The sequence below is a fragment of the Vipera berus genome (assembly GCF_964194415.1).
Source record: "Vipera berus genome assembly, chromosome: 6".
Lineage (NCBI taxonomy): Eukaryota > Metazoa > Chordata > Lepidosauria > Squamata > Viperidae > Vipera > Vipera berus.
Genome location: NC_138208.1, coordinates 86,908,582 through 86,931,172, shown reverse-complemented (window position 1 = coordinate 86,931,172; position 22,591 = coordinate 86,908,582). Strand labels below are relative to the sequence as shown.

The 22,591-nt window shown below is 46.3% G+C and overlaps 1 protein-coding gene across 1 annotated transcript in view; it reads right to left on the bottom strand.

The window, feature by feature from the left end:
- Nucleotides 1–470: 470 nt before the first annotated feature.
- SFMBT2 (Scm like with four mbt domains 2) overlaps nucleotides 471–22,591 on the bottom strand; it is an 81,192-nt gene continuing 59,071 nt past the window's right edge. The window contains exons 15-22 of the mRNA XM_081330670.1: nucleotides 13,235–13,374; nucleotides 11,248–11,357; nucleotides 7,375–7,590; nucleotides 6,788–6,827; nucleotides 6,369–6,605; nucleotides 3,954–4,181; nucleotides 2,128–2,253; nucleotides 471–1,199 (exon numbers count right to left, since the gene is read on the bottom strand). Coding sequence (XP_081186796.1) covers nucleotides 1,059–1,199; nucleotides 2,128–2,253; nucleotides 3,954–4,181; nucleotides 6,369–6,605; nucleotides 6,788–6,827; nucleotides 7,375–7,590; nucleotides 11,248–11,357; nucleotides 13,235–13,374 — 1,238 coding nt within the window. The 3' untranslated portion in view covers nucleotides 471–1,058. The remainder of the gene's footprint in view (nucleotides 1,200–2,127; nucleotides 2,254–3,953; nucleotides 4,182–6,368; nucleotides 6,606–6,787; nucleotides 6,828–7,374; nucleotides 7,591–11,247; nucleotides 11,358–13,234; nucleotides 13,375–22,591) is intronic.

Below are 22,591 nucleotides of genomic sequence, written 5' to 3'. Positions count from 1 at the left end.
GAAGTTACAATGGCACTGAAAAAAGTGCCCCCCCCCAAGCCACAGCTCAGCAAGACACCTGCCTGCCCGCCCGGCGGCGCTCTTCCTCCTGTCCGAGGTTTTCATTGCTGTGAGCATTTCTGTTGAGGATTGGCAGTGGGGGTGGGGTGGGGGGTGTTTGGTTTTTATTCCCCCCGTCTGCTGGGTGGTTGCAGCAGGTTTTGGTCACTTCATACGCACCCTGGGACACTGTGACCGTCATAAATATGAATCAGTTGCCAAGCATCTGAATGTAAATCACAAGACCCTGGAGGTGCTGCAACATTCCAGCCGATCGGCACTTCTTCTGGGCTCAGCAGAAGCGCCGGGATCAGCGTCGAGCTCCAGCTGGATCCTGGCGCTGATCCTGGCGCTTCCGCTGAGCCCTGACAGCCCTGCAGCTCCAGCCGTCTCTCACTCAGACTTGTGCGGTGCTGTCACCGGTTCAGCTCATTCCCCTCCCCCACTACCACTTTTCTAGGATGGTTGCGTACCACCTGCCAGGTGCCAAAGTACCACAGGTGGTACCCGTACCACTGGTTGAAAAGCCCTGGACTAGAAGACCTTCAAGTTCCCTTCCAAGTCTATTATTCTTTTACTTCCTCATGGCCCCTCTTCAATTGGTTAAAGGCAGAAACTTCAAAATGGCCAAATCTGGCAGGATTTCAGTGATATCTGATGAAGACTTGGTTGAAGAAGTCAATGATTTCAGGATGCGTTGAGTGAAAATGACGGTGTTGGGTTTTTTGGGGCAGGATTATTGATGACCTGAAGCAAGAGTTGATCTTGCAAGCTTTGCTGGTAATGGTGGTGGATTTAAAATTTTTATTTTATTAAGAGCCGCTTGTATCCCTTCCTGATCACACAAGGGTGCCCAGCACCTTAAAAGATTTCTGACTTCAGCTCAAGATCTTTACTTTAGTTCATTTTGTGGACATTTCTGCGCAAACATGGAGGCTCCATATTTCCAAATACTAGGAGTTGAGAAAACAGGAATTGCAGGCAAGGCCTTAAAAAAAATAAGAAAGCAAAGGGTGTTGTCAGTTGGCATACTGTGCATAAAACGCCAGCTTCACACGTTCGATCTGGTGACACAGTTTGATGGCTGGTCCAAGTTTCAGATCCATGCACTCCTGGACCGTTGGGAGCGTCAGCAGTAGAAGTGCTTGTCCATCAATATCCTGCAAAAAGGAGGAACAGGATTTGGCCCAAACAAAATTCATAGGCACCAAAATTTCATTTGGTTTTCCAAAAAAAAAAAAAAAAGGAAATAAGGAACTTTGATGGAAAAGGACTACAGCATTGGGGGCTTTCTAATGCTTTAGTCCAAAGAAGTAAGGAAAAATATGGAAGAGACAGATAAAATCATACACGGAGTAGAAAATGTGGACTCCTGAGTTTTTCTCTCCCATGGTACGTGAACCCATTCAGATGACAATGTAAGAAGGTTCGGGGTCAGTGAATGGATCATCTGCCTATCATCAGAGGGGAGGAGAGGGGAGGGAGGGAGGGAGGGAGGGAGGGAAAGAAGGAAGGAAAAGAGGGAGGGAAGGAAGGAAGTAAAAGAGAGAGGGAAGGAAGGAAGGAAGGAAGGAAGGAAGGAAGGAAGGAAGGAAGGAAAGAAAGAAAAGAGGAAAGAGGGAGGGAAGGAAGGAAGGAAATGAAGGTGAGAGAAAGAAAGAGAGACAGAAAGAGAAAAAGAAAGGAAGGAAGGAAAGGAGGAGAAAAAGAAAGGAAAGAAAGAAAGAAAGAAAGAAAGAAAGAAAGAAAGAAAGAAAGAAAGAAAGAAAGAAAGAGGGAGGGAGGGGAGGGAGGGAGGGAGGGAAAGAAGGAAGGCAAAGAGAAGGAAGGAAAGAAGGAAGGAAGGAAAAGAGGGAGAGAGGGAGGGAAGGAAGGAAAGGGAGGTGAGAGAAAGAAAGGAAAGAAAGAAAGAGGGAGGGGAGAGAGGGAGGGAGGGAAAGTAGGAAGGAAAAGAGGGAGGGAAGGAAGGAAGGAAAAGAGAGGGAAGAAGAAGGAAGGAAGGAAAGGAAGGTGAGAGAAAGAAAGAAAGAAAGAAAGAAAGAAAGAAAGAAAGAAAGAAAGAAAGAAAGAAAGAAAGAAAGAACCAACCTGTTCCTGAAATATTTTGGCAAGGGAAGCGCAGTCAGTCAGCCGGAGGAATTGCACCACATCAGTCACTGTCCACTCCAGTGGGTTGCTCTCCAGAATGAGCATCTCTTCTGCAGCCTGCTTGATCTGCAATGAAGCAAAATTGGGATCACAAAACTTAGGATTGTTCTGAGAGTTCGAGTCTGGCTCCTTTCCTACCTAGGATGTCCTCCGATATGTCTTATAATGTAGGTTAAGTAATTAATATAATCTTGGAAATAGTAGCCTTTAGAATGTTTTATTTTTGCATTTATTTGTACTCTGCTCTTTCTTTCGTATGTTTTCTACTTAGATTTTTTTTAAGTTCAATACTCACAAAGAACACTATATATGTTAACCTTGGCAACTGGAAGAGGCGTGGACTTCAACTCCCAGAATTCCCTAGCCAGCATGGCTGACTGGGGAATTCTGGAGGTTGAAGTCCACAAGTCTTAAAAGTTGCCAAAGTGGAGAAATGCTGGTTTAGATCCTGGGCCAAGAAAAGAAATGGGGGAAGGAAAGTGGAATTCTGGGAATTGAAGTTCACACAACGTCAAGTCGCCATGGTTGAAAAACACCGCAAGAGAACATCCTCTATTACAGGGGTCTTCAGAATTCTGGGAGTTGAAGTCCACAAGTCATAAAAGGGCCACGTTTGAAGACCCCTGCCCTTATTAGGCTGTGCCTATTTGAAAAGATTTTTGGTCATATTACCACCTACGGTAATATTAGAACCATCATTAAAAAGGCACAACAAAGGATGTTTTTCCCATGTCAACTCAGAAAGCTCAGATTGCCCAAGAATTTGCTGGCACATTTCTAGAGAGAAATGATTGAGTCTGTCATTTGTACCTCAGTAACTGTCTGGTTTGGCACCAGCATCCAAAAAAGGACTGACACGGAGTTCAACGGTTAGTTAGGACTGCAGAAAAATGAGTCAGAAAGAGGGCTGAGAACATATCTACAGATCCCTCACAACCTGGACACAAACTGTTTCAACTTCTCTCCTTAGGACACTACTACAGGTCATTCCGTGCCGAAACAACTAGACACAGGGACAGTTGCCCCCACTCCTCACCCCTGTGCCATTACTCTGTTGAGCATATAACTCCCACAGCACTCTCTTAGGCCTAAAGTTATTTACCCATGTAGTAGGTTGCATTACTATTATCTTTGTCGTCTTCTCATCTTTCCTACTACCTTCTCCTATTAGTATCTTATGAATCATCACTTATTGTTTGTATCTTATGATTATGATTGTAACTTATGATTTATGATCTATGACAGGGGTCCCTAGCCCCCGGTCCGTGGACCAGTATCGGGCCGCGGCATGCCAGCAACCGGTCCGCACAAACAAGCAAAGCCCCATCCGTGGGATGCAGGCAGCACACAAAACCACGCACTCTCCGGTCCGCGGAAAAACCTCTCTCCATGGAACCGGTCCCTGTCGCCCAAAAGGTTGGGGAGCTCTGATCTATGACTTATCCCTTTGTTGTTTGTATATACACTCTTATCCACTGGAGACAATTCCTTGTGTGTCCAATCACACTTGGCCAATAAAGAATTGAAGGACAACTTAAGTGTGTTAGCTCTTAAGTAGCTTAATGTTTGCGAAGGTCCTTTCCTAAATAAACACATTTCCCTTTGGAAACTGGCCTGGGATAGACCACATAAAGAGGGATGTGGCCAACATCCCAAAACAAGCATATGAACAAAGCCTACAAGACAGCAAACCAATGAGGGTTGAGTTGAAGTCATTCCAATGTTGGAGACCCTCAAAAGCAAGGTACGGCTATCCAGCCACTTACCTGCCTGATTCTTTCACTTTTGGCGCGCAGAAAGGAAAGTGCCTTCTGGGCCTGCCCGTCACTCTCGGGCTGAGCCACATGGATGGAGCCTCTGCTGCTGCGTAACGTCATTGTGGCCACTGGTATGGCCAGAGAGATCTCCTCTGAGGAGACATCCGTTAGATCATCCTGCAATTCTGGGTTGATCTCCTCGCTCCACGGGGTGTCTGCTTCTTCCTCGCCGCTCTCCTGCCCAAAAATTTAATTCAATTAATGGACTGTATTTGTACGCCCCCTGTGGGAGATGACAAGGCTGAGCCCAAGGGAGAGGTCAAATGTGTTATCAGTCTTGAGTCCCTTCTTGCTCGCAAGAATTTCCCGTGACTCTTATCTGCTGCCAATTTGCTTGGACCATTAGTTATTCAGATTCTTGTAGACAGCGCAAGCTTGCAATAAATTCTTATATTCATTTGAATGGCCTGGGTTTCCAGATTACCATGCTGGACCCCCACCCCCCTAAGTAACCAAAGGGCTCCCAGCAGAAAACCATGTTAAGAGAAATCAGCACGCTATCAGAACTGAAACTTCCCTTCTACCTGCAACGTGATAATTAATAATAAATAGCTGTTAATAAGGAGCGTGAAAGGCAATCTGGTGAAACTACCCAATCAAAACCCAGAGGGCCTCATCAAGTGTTTACTGGGAGAGCACCGTTTTGCACTAATTTCCATTAAATCAAACAGATAGAACATAGCTAGGCTCCGAAGAGTGGTTATTCCATTAAATAGGAGCCAAGGTAAAGAAACAGCCTTCCCTTCCATGAGGGGTCTTCAAACTTGGCCCTTTTATGACTTGTGGACTACAACTCCCAGAATTCCTGAGCCACCATGGCTCAGCTTGGAAACCTTTCCCTTTCCCCTCAGCGTGCCTGGCTGAGGAATTCTGGGAGTTGAAGTCCACAAGTCATAAAAGGGCCAAGTCTGAAGACCTCTTGTCTTACATCACTGCTTTTCAAACTTGGCCAATTGAAGACTTGTGGACTTCAACTCCCAGAATTCTCCAGCCAGCATGTTTAAGGGAATTATGGCATTATCCTGACTGAGGAATTCTGGGACTTGGAAGTCCACATGTCTTAAAGTATGAGGACTGGGGAATTCTGGGAGTTTTAGTTCACACATCTTAAAGGGGCTAAGTTTGAAAAACACTCATCTAGGCGTTCGTGAATTATCAGCTGCACCCCTTAAATTGTCCCCTCTAGCCATTTTCAGTCCATCTCTCTATCCTATCTCTCACCTTGGGGGGTTAGTTCTTACTCACAATAGAATGATGCAACTGGTTGTTTGAGTTATTTGTCTCTGACATTGCATCTCGATACTTTCTGTCTATCTACCAAACCTTTTAAGGCAGGGGTCTTCAAACTTGGCCCTTTTATGACTTGTAGACTTCAACTCCCAGAATTCCTCAGCCAGGCATGCTGGCTGAGGAATTCTGGGAGTTGAAGTCCATAAGTCATAAAAGGGCCACGTTTGAAGACCCCTGTCTTAAGGAAAATTATAATTTACAATACAGATGTACAATGTAAACAATGTGACCCAAAGGAACGTGAATAGGAAGAGAAGAGCTAAATTATGCACAAATATGGGAGTTGAAGTTGTCTTGAAAGTTGTCTAGTTTGCAAAACACTACTCTGGACAGCACTGTAGTAGATGATTCCTCCCACGTTAATCTAATGTGAAAAAGATGCTGAGACTGTAAAAAGACTACAGAGAAGAGCAACAAAGATGATTAGGGGACTGGAGGCTAAAACATATAAAGTACGGTTATTGGAATGAGGTATGTCAAGTTAACGAAGAGAAGGGTGAGGGGTGACATGATAGCAGTCTTCCAATATCTCAGGGGCTGCCCCAAAGAAGAAGAAGTCAATCTGTTCTCCAAAGCCCCTGAAGCCAGGATAAGAAGCAACGGGTGGAAACTAATCTTGGAGAGAATCAACCTAGAACTAAGGAGAAATTTCCTGACAGTGAGGATAACTAATCAGTGGAACAACCTGCCTTCAGAAGTTGTGGATGGTCCGTCATTGGAGTTTTTAAAGAAGAGACTGGGCAGCCCCTTGTCTGAAATGGCCTAGGCCAGGGGTAGGCAACCTTGACCCTTTTATGACTCGTGGACTTCAACTCCCAGAATTCCTGAGCCAGCCACGCTGAGGGGAAAGGGAGAGGTTTCCAAGCCGAGCCATGCTGGCTCAGGAATTCTGGGAGTTGAAGTCCACGAGTCATAAAAGAGCCAAGGTTGCCTAGCCCTGGTATAGGGTCTCCTGCCTGAGCAGGGGGTTGGACTAGAAGACCTCCAAAGTTCCTTCCAACTCTGTTATTCTCTTCTTTCTGACTTATTCCACCTCGTGTGCAGATACTTTTCACAAGAGACCCCAAATCTCACCTCTGAAGATCCTGCTCTGTGCAGATCTGCTGCAGAGAGACAATTTTTCTTCGGCATTAAAATGGCTTTCTGCATTTTCCTGCAATCAGACAAGTTGTGTCTGCTCTCCAGGCTGTAAGCGTTTTCTTCACTGGGGGAAGATTTAATGACTTTCCTCCGTTTTCCATAATAGTATCCTGGAGAGGAAAGGTTTGGTAAAAAAATAAAATAAAAATCAAACCATTCAATTCTGGGGAACTACAGATAGTCCTTGACTTACAGCCATTTGTTTAGCGGCCATTCAAAGTCACAACAGCGGTGAAAAAAAGGGATTGAGGAACATTTTTTTTTCATACTTACGACCGTTGCAGCATCCACACGGTCACGTGATCAAAATTCCTACACTGGGCAACCGGTTCATATTTATGACGGTTGGCAACCTTCTGAAAACTTAATAACATAATAACTGCAGTGATTCCCCTAACAAGTGAGGCAAGAAAGGTTGCAAAAATGAGGCAAAACTCGCTTAACAACTGTCACCCTTAAGCAGCAGAAAGTTTGGGCTGAATTAGCATCATTAAGCTGAAGACTTCCTATATTTCTTTCCTCAGCCAGAATCCCAGAAATTCTGATGGCTTCCCCAGTGCTGTTCTTCAGAGTCAATTGAAATTGTTTCCCATCAGCAAATCCCAACACCAAATCTGATTTATTTGCAGGTTTCTAGGCCACCCCAATCATAATACTCCAGGCCAGGGGTAGGCAACATTGGCTCTTTTATGAGTTGTGGACTTCAACTCCCAGAATTCCTGAGCCAGCATGGGGGAACTATGGGCCCTTCATGACTCGTGGACTTCAACTCCCAGAATTCCTGAGCCAGCCATGCTGAAGGGAAAGGGAGACGTTTCCATGCTTAGTCATGCTGGCTCAGGAATTCTGGGAGTTGAAGTCCACGAGTCATAAAAGAGCCAAGGTTGCCTACCCCTGCTCCAGGCCATGCAAGAGAAACAAAATCCACACAAATTAAAACCAAACCACCGTTTTCTGCCACCATTGTCGTGTACACTTACCATATTTTGTTTTGGTGTGACTGGAACAGTTTTCAGGGCAGTTTTCGGTGATCGGGAGAGGGCTGAATAAATTGGGGCAGCATTCCAGTTTCGCACAAACCTTCCGGCAAAAATCGGGAACTTGGTCAGACGTACGGACTATCTTGACCGTTGCCCTGTATGTTTTCCCTCGGTATCTGTGACAGTGGTTGCAACAACACGCCAAACATTACACCATAAATCAAGATATATTTGGGGGGTGGGGGTGGGGGTGGTAACACTCTAGCCAGGTCCTCACCAAGATAGGTCACAGGGATACAAACCGGGATTTAGGAATGGTTTGTGGGAAGAATCCAGAGAAAGAAATATTTTGGGAAATATTAAAAAGGCAGAATATATTACCCCAAGGGATTTTAAAGGCAGAAACCACCCACCCCACCCCACCCCAAGTCTCTGTGCCCCACACAGAAACCAGGTCTGCAGAAATGCAGATGTGATAATCTTGTCAAAAAGATTGGAGCCAGGAAGCTGGGATTAGAAAGACAAAGATCCCTACAATCAACAATCCCTCACAGCAAAAAACCCCAACACTCATCAGCCACAGTCCCAGGGAAGCATGATATGACCTTTGGGACATAATAGGATTAATCCACCACCCTCAGAATACCAAAAAGGCACACTCAGACTCAAGTCAAAGTTCATGCCCCAGGAACAACTCCAAACAAAAGCCCAAGAAGGTATAAAAACCCACCACTGCCTGCTACATGTGGTCAGTTTTTTCCCCCAAGAGCCATCTTTCTGTCTGGCTCTCCTCTTCAATAAACTACAAGCTTCTTTCTAAAGCAGTCTCCATTTTGTTTATTCCCGGCTTGGACTGGACGCTGGTGAAGATTTTTCCTTCAACAGGTTAATCTACTGTATCTCTATTTGCCATGGCCACCTGGCCACCATCTTGATTTGGCCATACCCGGCAGAAATTCCCAGTGCAAACTATTTCTTCACCAGATAACAAGAAACCATTTTTCCATAATGCAAATACTGGACTGGGGGAACTCACAGAAAGATAGAAAACTGATGGCAGAAAAAGAGCCATCGTCCATCAAGTCTGCCCTTTGAGGGTTTTTTTTTCATATTTTTTTTTCTTTTTTTAACATGAGAGTTAAATGTAATTTTTTCAATGTAACTCAGAATGTAAGAGATGTATGTTCAATCTTGGCAACTTTAAGACATGTGGACTTCAACACCCAAAATGCCCCAACCAGCGTGGCTTAAAGTTGGCAAGGGTGAACGTCCCCGTGTTACGGTGTTATTCCGTTGCTTTCTGGAAAATTGGCTCCCTGAATTGATTAAGAAACCTTTGCCAACCTCCAAAATAAAGTTGGAGAACTTTTTAAAAAAATAAATAAAAAATAAATAAGGTTTCTTTGGCAGGCATAGAGTCGAGGCCATAAGAGGTTTTCAACCTGCCAAACTGAGTGCGTAGCCATCAAATGGGTATCTCTTGCAATGACATAATAATAATAATAATAATAATAATAATAATAATAATAATAATAATAATAATAATAATAATAATAATAATAATAATAATAATGATGATGATGATGATGATGATGATGATGATGATGATGATGATGATAATGTTGGAAGGGACCTTGGAGGTCATCTAGTCCAACCCTCTACTCAGGCAGGAAATAGAAAGACTGTGGCAAAGGCAAGCAAGGGTAATACCAATAGTAATAGGCGCCTTGGGTACAATCCCAAAACAACTGGAGCACCACTTGAACACCACTGGCATTGACAAATTCACCATTAGTCAATTGCAAAAGGAGGCCTTACTAGGAACTGCTTCCATCCTGTGACGAGATCTGTAATACCATCAAACATCCAGATTTGCCTATCCCAGGTCCTTGGTAAGGACTCGATAGGTAGAAAAAAATGCCAAATCCAGTCTGAACATCTGACTGACTGTGTGATGATAAATAATAATAAAAGTTGAAGGGACCTTGGAGGTCATCTAGTCCAACCCCCTGCTCAGGCAGGAAATCCTATACTATTTCAGACAAATGGCTATCCAGTCTCTTCTTAAAAACTTCCAGTGTTGGGAGCATTCACAGCTTCTGGAGGCAGGTTGTTCCACTGATTAATTGTTCTAACTGTCAGGAAGTTTCTCCTCACATATTACTTTGTGTGATTGTTCCAATAACAATTTCATTTTATCAGCCACACTGAGGTAATAGGAAAAAAAGAAAACCTCATCCAAACCTATTAGCTGGAAGAATTTAATATGTGATAGTTTACTAGGCCTTGCATCCATCTGGAACAGCAGAAATTCCCCTAGTGAAATTCATTTTGCTTTCCTAATTAAGTGTGACATAACTGAAGTTGTAGAAGCAGGGATTAAAAATCTCCAAAGGGCTGTTTTACAAACGAACCTTTAAATAACGCTCCAAAAGTTTTGTTCTGAGCAAAGAAGGTATCTATGCATGTACCCCTTGACTTACAGCAGGGGTCCTCAAACTTGGCCACTTTAAGACTTGTGGACTTCAACTCCCAGAATTCTCCAGCCAGCGTGGGGACGAAGCAACGGTCGTCAGTGTGAAAAATGGTCATAAGTCACTTTTTTCAATTCTGTTGCAATGCTGAGCGGCCACTAAATGAAAGGTCATAAGTCGAGGACTACCTGAATAGGTAGACCTCCACTTATGAACATAATGGGCACCAGATTTTCCACTACTAAGCCAGGCCCTTGTTAAGCAAGTCATGCCTAATTTTATGGGGTTTTTTTGCCCTGGTTGTTAAGTGAATCACTGCGGTTGTTAAGTAAGTGACATGGTCGTTAAGTGAATCCAGCCTCCCCCCACTAACTTTGCTTGTCAGAAGCTTGCTGCCAACTCTACAAACGAATTTGGCTGAAGCCATTTTCCCTTCGTTTTCGGCTGCTACAAAATTGGGAGGGGGGAACGAGCGTTTTCTAGCTTAGTCAAAACAATAAATTGTTCTGTGGGAACCAAGGTCACTGCTGGTTGCATTTTGGCCGGCTAAAGTTTCCGTTAGATAGGCCAAAGTAGTTAATTGGGAATTGTGATTTATGACATATTATTGGGGTGGGAAGTTCACCTTTGTAACATTGTAACCTGGGGGGGGGGAAACTTCAGTCTTGGGTCCACTTTTGATCATGCCGATACTTTGTAGCCAAATAAATATGTTCTTTAAGGAAACTTTTTTGCCTTGAGAGTTCTTTTTCATCTATCAGAACCATGACACTAGCTAGGAAAGTGGCAAATGCTGTAGCCATCTTAAACACATCCCACCTGCCAAGCACCTGAGTTTCCTTTAGCGACCCGTCAAAGTTACGACAGCACCGGAAAAAAAGTGACTTGATCCTCAAACTTACAACTGTCACAGCATCCCCACAGCTACGTGATTAAAATTTGGGCTTTGCCACCTTGGCTTCACTTAACAACTTGACGCAAAAAGGTCGTAAAATCAAGGACACTTAACAATCAACCTTGTTTAGCAATAGAAATGCTAGTCCCCATTGTGGTCGTGGGTCTTCAAACTTGGAGTTGAAGTCCACAAGTCTTAAAGTTGCCAAGTTTGAAGACCCTTGTCGTAAGTCAAGGACTAGCTCCATCCTCAAGCACATGAAGTGGAGGCTTTTAAAACTTTTTGCTGTAATTTGGCGACAGTGGCCATGTTTGGCTCAGTTATTGACACAATAGTTTGTTCAATTGCTTTCAGGTAAAATAACGTCTGCCTGCCAACATCCTTTCCCTCCCATGCCCACCATTATGAATATATTCTTAAACAGAAACAATCTAGTTTTTCTTCCTTTTAGAAATAGTCCTTACTTTGCTTTGAGATTCTCTTCCTGAAAGTTCCACCTGGGGTCGTCGACAAGTTGCAATTCTCGCAAAATGCTTCCGGGTTTGTAGGCAGACTTGACCACCATACGAAGGATCTGAGCAGAGGAAAGACAATGGGCTTGAAGCTGTGGCCGGAAAGCATCAAGGACTGCACAGTTCAAGGTTAGTATCAGCACTGTGAGGTAGGCCAACTTAGAGTAGAGTAGAGTAGAGTAGAGTAGAGTAGAGTAGAGTAGAGTAAAGGTAAAGGTAAAGGTTCCCCCGCACATGCGTGCTAGTCGTTTCTGACTCTAGGGGCCGGTGCTCATCTCCGTTTCAAAGCCGAAGAGCCAGCGCTTGTCCGAGGACGTCTCCGTGGTCATGTGGCCGGCATGACTAGATGCCAAAGGCGCACGGAACACTGTTACCTTCCCACCGTAGTGGTCCCTATTTTTCTACTTGCATTTTGACGTGCTTTCGAACTGCTAGGTTGGCAGAAGCTGGGACGAGTAACAGGCGCTCACTCTGTTATGCGGCACTCGGGATTCGACCAACCAAACTGCCGACTTTCTGATTGACAGGCTCAGCGTCCTAACCCACTAAGCCACTGCGTCCCTGGAGTACAGTAGCGTAGAGTAAAAAATATGGAATGCAATGCAATGCAATGCAATGCAATGCAATGCAATGCAATGCAATGCAATGCAATGCAATGCAATGCAATGCAATGCAATGCAATGCAATGGAATAGAATAGAATAGAATAGAATAGAATAGAATAGAATAGAATAGAATAGAATAGAATAGAATAGAATAGAATAGAATAGAATAGAATAGAATAGAATAGAATAGAATAGAATAGAATAGAATAGAATAGCAGAGTTGGAAGGGACCTTGGAGATCTTCTAGTCCAACCCCCTGCTCAGGCAGGAAACCCTATATCATTTCAGACAAATGGTTGTCCAATCTCTATTTAAAAATTTCCAGTGTTGGAGCATTCACAGCTTCTGGAGGCAGGTTGTACCACTGATTAATTATTCTAACTGTCAGGAAATTCCTCCTTAGTTCCAGGTTGCTTCTCTCCTTGATGACTTTCCATCCGTTGCTTCTTGTCCTGCCTTCAGGTGCTTTGGAGAACAGTTTGACCCCACTCCTCTTTGAGGCAGACTCTAAAATACTGGAATATTGCTATCGTGTCAGTAGCGACACGATAGCAATATGGACAAACTATTGATGTAGACCAGGGGTGCCAAACTGCTGGCCCGCGGGCCCGATGCATCACACCAAAACCGCGCCCACCCCATTGCCGGCAATGGGGAAAAAGTCGCAACACGTCAAGTGACGTTGTAAGTTTGACACCCTTGATGTAGACTATATTAATAGGATCTTGAAAACTTGAGAACTCACGTTTACTCTCCAACAAAGTCAGACCTGCCTCTAGAAGTTATGGATGCTCCAACACTGGAGGTTTTTAAGAAGGGATTGGACAGCCATTTGTCCGAAATGATACCGGGTTTCCTGCTTGAGCAGGGGGTTGGACTAGATGACCTCCAAGGTCCCTTCCAACTCTGTTCTTGTGTTATTATTTTGCATTTTGTCTGCAAAAAATCAACCAAGTTCAGACAGCACGAAGGAGCCCAACCCCACAATCCTCCTCCTCCTCCTCTTCCTCTCTGCTAGCACTGATGATAATACGTAGTTGGTTCATGAAACGTCTGCAAGAAAACCACCAAACTCTGAGTGCACCAAGGAACCCAACCCCACAACCCTCCTCCTCCTCCTCCTCCTCTTCTAGCACTGATGATGATATGTAGTTGGGTCCTGAAACGCCTTTAAGAAAACCACCAAGCTCTGAGTGGACCAAGCACCGCAAAATTCAAGCCTGAGCTACAAATATTCTCTCCTATGGACAGAAGCTTCAATCTGGACTTCATACTCAGCAGCCAGGTGTTTCGGATGGCTTTCCCACTTTGTCTGGGACACCTCACCCTCCTTACCTCTTTAAGGACCAGGACACATTTGCCTGGCCCGACGGACTGTGGCAGTTCTGCCAGTCTGCCTTTGTTGAGATGTGGGCCAGAGAAGCATCGATGGTTGATGAAGAGCACAGGGCAACTGTATCTCCCATTGATGGTTCCTGCAGAGAAGCAGCACACACACAACCCCAACTTCTTCCAGCATCCCATCTGGGCTTCATTTGTGTTAAGGAATTTATTGTGCAGAGTCTCCTTGTGCTACCAAAGAGTTGCACAGACAAGGAAGGGTACTGAGAGCAGCAAGAATCACACACAGGAATACACTGAGTTCTAAAAGCAAAAAGTATTTTACTTTGAGGTGGTGTAAGAACAAAAATGCACAGTCAAAAATAAACAGTCCAAGTCATAAACAATAGCAACAGTCCAAGTAGTAATCCAAACTACAAAGTCTTCTTACCGGTCCAGAGGTCAATACACAGTTTAGGTTACAACAGTAGTAAACCAACAGCAGAGCAAAAACAGTAACAGTAGAGATCAGTGAATTCCTGTGTGTGATTCTTGCTGCTCTCAGTACCCTTCCTTGTCTGTGCAACTCTTTGGTAGCACAAGGAGACTCTGCACAATAAATTCCTTAACACTGGTTATGGGCCCAGGCCTGTACTGAGAGTAAGTACACACAGTATTCCTAGCTGAGTTTGTATTTGGTGTAAAATGGCACAAGAACAGTTGTCAGGCATCTCCTGGATAACCCGGTTGGATGGGACAAACTATGTTTCCTGGTCCACAAAATGCTGCTTGCTTTTGCGCAAGGAAGGACTATGGGCTGTTGTAAATAACCCACCAGATACTACTGCTTGGGATCCAGATGACGAAGAGGATGCAAAGAAGTTAGACAACTTTAAACGTAGCAATGAGAAAGCTCTTTGCATTATTGGACTAACACTGAATGACCAGCAGCTTGTCCATATTCGTGGTGAGGAGTCTGCTGCTAGGTGTTGGGATGTTTTGCGAAGGCTTTATGTTCGTGACAGTGTGGGTGCACATATACACCTTACACGTAAGCTGTTTAGGACTCGTCTGCAGAAGAATGGAGATATGCTGACCCATTTAAATTACATGAAGGCAACTTTTCAAGAGCTTCATGAAAAGGAGCTGATTTTTTCAGAGTTGCATCAGGTCTACATTATTCTGTCATCTTTGGATGAGAGTTATGATGGGTATGTTTCTTCTTTGGAAGTCCTGACCAGAGAGGAACTGACATTGACTAACATTACTGGGAGACTGCTGGAAGAGTCCAGAAGAAGGCGTGACAGAGACCAGCTGAGAGAGACACAGCCACGAGAGGAGCAGCCATTTACCACTGCTTACAATGTCAAGAAATGTTATTCTTGTGGGGCTACAGGGCATATAGCCAAATTCTGTAGAAAGGGTAAAAAACAGAATGTGAATAGCAGTGGGAAGGCTAAGAAGGGCATTGGTTTGGCTATTTCTGGTGAATCAACATCCAGAAATAATGAATTGTGGGTTGTTGATAGTGGGGCTTCACAATGCATTACTAAAGTGAAAGAGAGGTTTGTTAATATGAAAAACAGCAACCAATATGTTTCACTAGCCAACGGTTGGAGGATGAAGGCCTCTGGTGAAGGTAATTCCTATTGTCCATGCATTGATGAACAGTTACCTATGTTATATATACCTAAGCTAAGATTCAACCTGTTATCTGTAAGGGAATTGGTTAAGGTTGGGTTTGTGGTAACATTCAGAGGGGAGCAATGCACTATTGAGAGGAATGGAACCTGTGTAACTGCTAATTTGAAAAATGGTTTATTCGTTCTCACAAGTAACCAGGTTAGTACAGTTAAAGCTAACTCGATATGTGAGAACAAGAAGCCACATGATGACTGTATACATTTATTGCATAGGCGGTTAGGGCATGTAAACTTTAACTCACTACGTAAAACAGTGGAATTAGTAGAGGGAGTTAAACTGAAGCCATGTAGTAAGTATTTGAATTGCAATGCTTGTAATCAGGAAAAGAGTAAGGCAAGTCCGGCAAACAGGATAAACAGCTTCAAAACAACTGTACCTTTGGAAGTTGTGTTTGCTGATTTAATTGGACCCATGAAACCAAGTTTAGGAGGGTCATGTTATATTTTAAGTATATTGGACCACTACTCTAGATATGGTTTTTGTTATCTGCTTAAGTCAAAGGCAGACACTTTCCAACAATTTGCAAACTGGCTGAAGTTCGTGGAGAGAAAAACAAAGAGAAAGGTTCAGTGCATAATTACTGATAATGGTACTGAATTTACAAATAAGTATTTTGTTGATATGCTACAATCAGCTGGCATTGAGCATAAACATTCAGCCCCTTATAGACCTCAACATAATGCATTTGTTGAGAGACGTGGGCAAACGTTACAAGCCATGATGAGAACCATGTTAAGAGATTCTGGCTTAACAGATAGACTGTGGGGGGAGGCAGCAAAATGTGCAAACCATGTTCTGAATATAGTTGTTAATACTTCTACTGAGCATTTTCAACTTCCTGCTTCAAGATGGCGGACGTGCTTGTTCGAGCTCCGTGAGCTCCGTGAGTCCCAGCTATGAGGCGTCCCTTTGGAGCCCCTCAGGAGCCTTCGGGCTGCCTGGGATGTGGATTGGGGGGACGAGGCAGCTAGTGGCTGATGAAAACGGGCAGAGAACAGTTGGTAACCTGCGAGCTCTTTCATCTGTTTGCCTTTGTTTGCCTTCTGCCTTCTGCCGCTTGCTGCTTGCCGCTTGCTGCTTGCCTTCTCCGGACCGCCTCTCAGCTGTTTGTGGCCGCCTCCGGCGTTCCCTGTTGTTCCCTGCTGTGCCGGACCAGCTGGGCTGCTTGCTGTTCTCAGGTTGTTCCTGGTCGGCGAGGAGGTCGAGGAGGACGCTTGTGGGTTCATTTGGGGCGGCAGTGATGGCGGCGGCGGCGTGGGCGGCGGCCTCGGCGCTGGCGGCGGCAGTTTCTCGGGCTGCGCTCGGTGGCGGCGTTTCTTGCTTCCCCGAGCCGTTTCGGGCCGCCCTTAACATCTTCGGGCTGCCTCTGGTTGCCGAGAGAGACGCCTGCGGGTCCGGCTTGGCGGCGGCGATGGCGGCGACGGCGTGGGCGTTGGCGTTGCCGCTGGTAGCGGCGTCTCCTGGGGCCGCATTCGACGGCAGAGATGGCCTGCATCCGGCGACGACGACGACGGCAGCAGTGGGCTCTGGCCGTTCTCAGCGACCAGCACTAAGCGGTGGCATTCCTGGGGCCTCCTGGCCCGAGTGGCAACACTGGACCTGTTTTTGGGCCACTTCGGCGGCATCAGTGTTTTCTGGCCTATTTGGGCCGCTTGTGGAGGCCAGTGACTGGCTGCGATGTTTCTGGGGCTCTTGGCCCCTCTCGCCGGCGGTGGTGCTTCCATCTTACCCCAGACTGCATCAGGCTGCTTTTAGTGACGCTATCGTCCTCGGGCCGTTCTGGCGGCGGAGAGGGCGACTGAGAGTTATCCTAGCGGCGATGATGTTTCCTGTGCTGCCTCGGACCGCTTGTGTTGGCAACGGCGTCTTTGGACCGCTTCAATGGAGCAACAGGCGGTCTTTATACCACCTTTGGACCGTTCTAACGGCGGTGACGCTTTTAGACCATTTCGCCTATTTGGCCCGTCTACTCTTTTGCCTGAATATATAACTTTGTCTGCCTCCCCCTCTCCCCTTTGGATTTGGTCGGTCCTGGGTATCAGCCATGGTGGGAGAGTGGCTGACTTTTACATCTGCAGCCCCATAGAGGTGAGAGCTCTATGGGGCATGCCTACCCAGAGTATATCTTTGACCATCCCCAGGTACAGAGTTGCAACTTGCCGTGAGAGGGCGGGGGGGACCTGTTTACTGGGGCACCCAGCTAACTGGCAGTGCAGCTGGGTGTGGATCCAGATATTTTCTTTTCCGGCCTTCGACCCTCCTATGGACTTGATCATCTCCAGGACTACCTATTCTGGACTTGCTGGACTAACATGCGACAATATACCAGCACGGACTTGCTCGCCCTCAGGGGTGCCCCCCTCGCCTGGGTGCGACCCGCCTCTTTAAATTCTAACCTCGATGAAGGGCCCGAGTTTTGGGTCTCTGAGAGATGGCTGGGCAGGGGTAGGGGCCGTCAACATAAATGTAATAAGAGGCCCCTGATTTTGTTTTTATCAAAATTTTTTACGGGGTTGGGGAGGGGGGTGGGAGATAGGGGTTGTCTGGCTTTGGGGGGCGGCCAATCAACCATAGTTCAGGCCAGACTTGGGTCTGACCGCGCGGGGGGAGAACGAGGGGTCGTTGTCTCCGGGGCTCATGAGCGGGTCGTGGGATTACCAATTCCCACGACGGGGAATGGCAGCAGGCGGATAGACAGGGGGCCATATCGTTACCGGGAGCGCCGTCTCCGCTATTTGCAAGCGGTGGGGCGCTCCGACCCTCTGCCTCTTTCCCGAGGTTCCGGGAGCGATGATGTGCAGCCTCCTGAGCTCCGGCTGGTGTACTTGAATGCCAGGTCCGTGGTCAACAAGGCTCCCCTTATTAGGGATTTAGTTGAGGGTGAGCATGCGGACCTGGCTTGCATCACGGAGACTTGGTTGGGCCCAGAGGGTGGGGTCCCTTTGGTTGATCTTTGCCCACCAGGCTTCCGGGTGCTGCACCAGCCTCGAGCTCAGGGTAGGGGTGGGGGTGTGGCGGTGATCGTTAGGGAGACCTTATGTCCGCGGGAGACCACCGTTCCTCAGATAGTCGGGTGTGAGTCTCTCTTCATGAGATTTGGCTCTGGGGCGCAGTTGGGCTTGCTGCTCGTGTACATTTCGCCTAGTCGCGTAGCGGCAGCCCTGCCCGAGCTGCTCGATGTCCTCTCAGGGTTGGTGGTTGAGTTCCCCAAACTTATAGTTTTGGGAGACGTCAACCTACCATCCCTGGGAGGTTCATCTGAGCTTGCTCGGGAGTTCATGGCTTCCATGACGGCCATGGACCTGACGCAGGTAATTTCTGAGCCAACTCATGAGGGAGGCCACACCCTTGACCTGATTTTCTTATCTGGACGGTGGTTGGATGATCTTGGTGGGGGCTTTCCATTTATTATGCCCCTGTCATGGACCGATCATCACCTCCTGCGGCTGGTCTTCCATTTTGCCACCCCCCGCCGTGGAGGTACGGAGCCAACTAGATGGTACCGCCCCAGACGCCTAATGGATCCTGAGAGATTCCAAGCGGCGCTGGGGTCTCCACCTGCCTCCATTGCTCACAGCTCGGCGGATGCCTTAGTGGAAGCCTGGGAAAGGGCAGCCACTGAGGCACTCGACCGGGTTGTACCCTTGCGGCCCCTGACCCGGCGCAGATCCCAGCGAGCTCCATGGTTCTCCGCGGAGCTCCGGGAGATGAAGCGTCGGAAACGGGGCCTAGAGAGCTGCTGGAGGTCCAGCCGATCTGAACCCGACCGATTGCGGTTAAGAACCTACATTAGGTCTTATCTCGCTGCGATGAGGGAGGCGAGGTGTAATTACTTCTCCACCCTCATCGCGTCCGCAGATAATCGCCCGGCCGCCTTGTTTAGGGTGACTCGCTCCCTTCTTAATCAGGAGGTGAGGGAGGATCCCTTGCAGGGTCGTGCCGAGGAGTTTGGTCAACATCTGTCGGATAAAATCGCTCGGATTCGGACCGGTTTGGACTCCAGCTGGGCAGAGTCTGACGATCAGGACACGGGCGGTCTTGTCAATGTTATCTGGGAGGAGTTTGATTCTGTGACCCCTGATGAAGTGGACAGGATTATGGGGAAGCTGAGTTCCACCACATGTTTATTGGACCCGTGCCCTTCTTGGCTGGTTTATGCAGCTAGGGAGAGGACACGAGGCTGGCTCCAGGCGGTTATATCTGCTTCTTTGAGTGAGGGTTGTTTCCCCACCATCTTGAAGGAGGCGGTGGTGAGACCTCTCCTCAAGAAGCCTGCCTTGGACCCAGCTGTATTGAACAACTTTCGTCCAGTCTCCAACCTTCGCTTTCTTGCGAAGGTTGTTGAGAGTGTGGTGGCGCATCAGCTCCCTCTGGTCCTGGATGAAGCGGATTATCTGGACCCTTACCAATCGGGTTTCAGGCCCGGGCACAGCACGGAGACGGCATTGGTCGCTCTGGTGAATGATCTCTGGAGGGCTCGGGATAGGGGGTATTCCTCTGTCCTAGTCCTATTAGACCTCTCGGCGGCTTTCGATACCATCGACCATGGTATCCTGCTGCAGCGTCTCAGGGGATTGGGAGTGGGAGGCACGGTTTTTCAGTGGTTCTCCTCCTATCTCCTGGGACGCTCGCAGTCGGTGTTGGCAGGGGGGCAGAGGTCGACCCCTAGGACTCTCGCTTGTGGAGTTCCTCAGGGGTCGGTCCTCTCGCCTCTCCTGTTCAACATCTATATGAAACCGCTGGGTGAGATCATTCGTGGTTTTGGAGTTGGGTATCATCAATATGCTGATGATACCCAACTTTTTATTTCGACCCCAAACCACCCCAGTGATGCCCTCGCTGTGATGTCCCGTTGCCTGGAGGCGGTTCGGGTCTGGATGGGGAGGAACAGACTTCAACTCAACCCTGACAAGACTGAGTGGCTGTACATTCCGGCTTCCCGAGACACCTGGGATGTTCCACCTCTTTCTATGGGGGGTGAGCTTTTACCCCCTGTGGATAGGGCTCGCAACTTGGGAGTCCTCCTAGATTCACGACTCACTTTGGAGGATCACATAGTGGCCGTGACTAGGGGGGCTTTTGCCCAGGTTCGCCTGGTGCGCCAGTTGCGGCCCTATCTGGACCGGGAGGCCTTGTGTACGGTCACTCATGCGCTCGTGACCTCTCGCCTAGACTACTGTAACGCTCTCTACATGGGACTTCCCTTGAAGACTACTCGGAGGCTCCAACTGGTACAGAATGCGGCCGCGAGAGTTGTCTTGGGAGTTTCCCGGTACTCCCATGTTACACCTTTGCTCCGTGAGCTGCATTGGTTACCAGTTGTCTTCCGGGTAAGGTTCAAGGTTTTGGTTATGATCTTTAAGTCCCTACATGGCATGGGTCCGCGATACCTCGAGGACCACCTGCTGCCGGCGTCGACTCCCCTCCGCCCTGTGCGCGCCCACAGAGAGGGCCTCCTCAGGGTGCCTCCTGTCAAGGAATGTCGACTGGTGGCCCCCAGGGGGAGGGCCTTCTCTGTGGGTGCTCCGGCGTTATGGAACCAACTGCCGGTTGAGCTCCGGATGGCATCAGACCTCCGATCCTTCCGTCGCGGGTTGAAGACCCATTTATTCGAACTAGCGGGTCTGGCCTGATGGGGGTACTTGGGTTGTTTATAGGTTTGTTTTATTATTCTGGTTTTAACTTGGGCATTAATTTAATTATCTTTTAATGTTTGTACTGTTGTTTATATTTATGCCCTGTGAACCGCCCTGAGTCCCTTTGGGAGAAGGGCGGTATAAAAATCTCAATAAATCTTAAATCTTAAATCTTAAAATACCATATACTATATGGCATGGTAGAAGACCAAACCTTGATTACCTGCACACATTTGGCACCCCAGCTTGGGTCCACATTCCTGCACAACTCAGGAGTAAAGGCCAACATAGGGTTAGGCAATTATACTTCGTAGGTTATGAAGCTAATCACAGATCCTATCGTTTCTGGGAACGAGGCACAACTAATGTATATAACAGTGCTAGTGCAAAGTTCCTTGAGCACGTTGGTTGGGATAGGTTAGAGCAAGAAACTGTTAATACTGATCCTCTAGTGTTTGAGGACTCCTCTGATAACGTAACTAGTAATGATAATACATCTCCTGTAAATATAAAAGATGAAGAGGAGATAGGGGAGATAATAGATGAATCAGAGGAAGGAAAGGAGACAGAAATTCAAAGCCCTGTAATTCCTTGGCGTTCAATGCGTATCAGACATCCACCTGATCGCTATGAAGCTAGTATAGTATGTCAAGTTAGTGTAGAGCCATCTAACTATGATGAGATCAGGATGTATCCTGAAAAAGAACAAGCATCATGGAAAGCTGCAATGAACAGGGAGTTGAAGTCTTTGCAGAATCTTAAGGTTTATCAGAAAGCAAAACTGCCACCTGGTGAGCAAGCTATAGGTTGTAAATGGATATATAAAATAAAGAAGGGTGTAGATGGAACTATAACCCATAAGGCACGTTTGGTTGCACAAGGTTTTGCCCAAACTACTGAGGATTATGACGAGGTGTTTGCACCCAGTCTAAGGGCAACTACTTTAAGAGCAGCTTTAGTATGGGCGGCTAAAAACCAATATATGGTTAATCATGTAGATGTTGAAACTGCATATCTACATGCTCCATTGCAACATACTATTTATTTAAGAATACCACCAGGATTGACCAATGATAGAGACCATGATTGTTGGGAATTAAAGAAAAGCCTCTATGGATTGAAACAATCAGGCTATGAGTGGAACAAATGTATAGTAAATGAGTTAAGTGCAATAGGTTTTGTAGCCAGTAATGCTGATCCTTGTTTGTTTAGAAGAGAACACAACGGAGCATTATCTTTTATTTTATTATTCACAGATGATATTGCAATAATAACAAAAACTGAGTTAGAAGCACAAACTATCATTTCAAGATTGCAAACTAAATTCACAATTAGAAATCTTGGAGAAATTAGCCACTATTTGGGGTTAGATATTGTGAAAACGAATAGGGGTTTTAAGGTGTCACAAGCCAGTAAAATATCTCAGTTATTAAAGAGATACAATATGGAAATGTGTAAACCAGCTAAAACTCCGATGGCTATGGATTTTAAGGACACTAATGTTGAGAGTCCTGTATTTGATAAGACTATGTACCAATCTTTGATAGGAAGTCTTATGTATCTGAGTAATTGGACTAGACCTGATATTTCTTACTGTGTAAATCAATTAGCTAGGTACAACAATAATCCTACTGTTAGACACTGGCAATCAGCTAAACGAGTATTAAGGTATTTGAAGCAAACTATTCACTACTCGTTATATCTAGAGCCAAATCGTGAGTTAATCCTTACTGCATATGCAGATGCGAGTTTTGCCTCTGATTCAAACAGTCGTAAATCTACCTCAGGGTTGGCTGTAATGTTGGGTGATTCTTTGATTGGATGGAAGTCTATTAGACAAAAACACATAAGCTTATCTACAATGGAGGCTGAATTTTCATGTCTATCAGTGTTATGTACAGAACTGCTAGTGTACAAACAATTATTGTTAGATATGGGTTTAAATGTAAATGATCCATTTATTGTGTATGAGGACAATCAAGCTGCGATAAAGATGGCTAATAATGCTGCAGTAAGAACAAGATCTAAACAT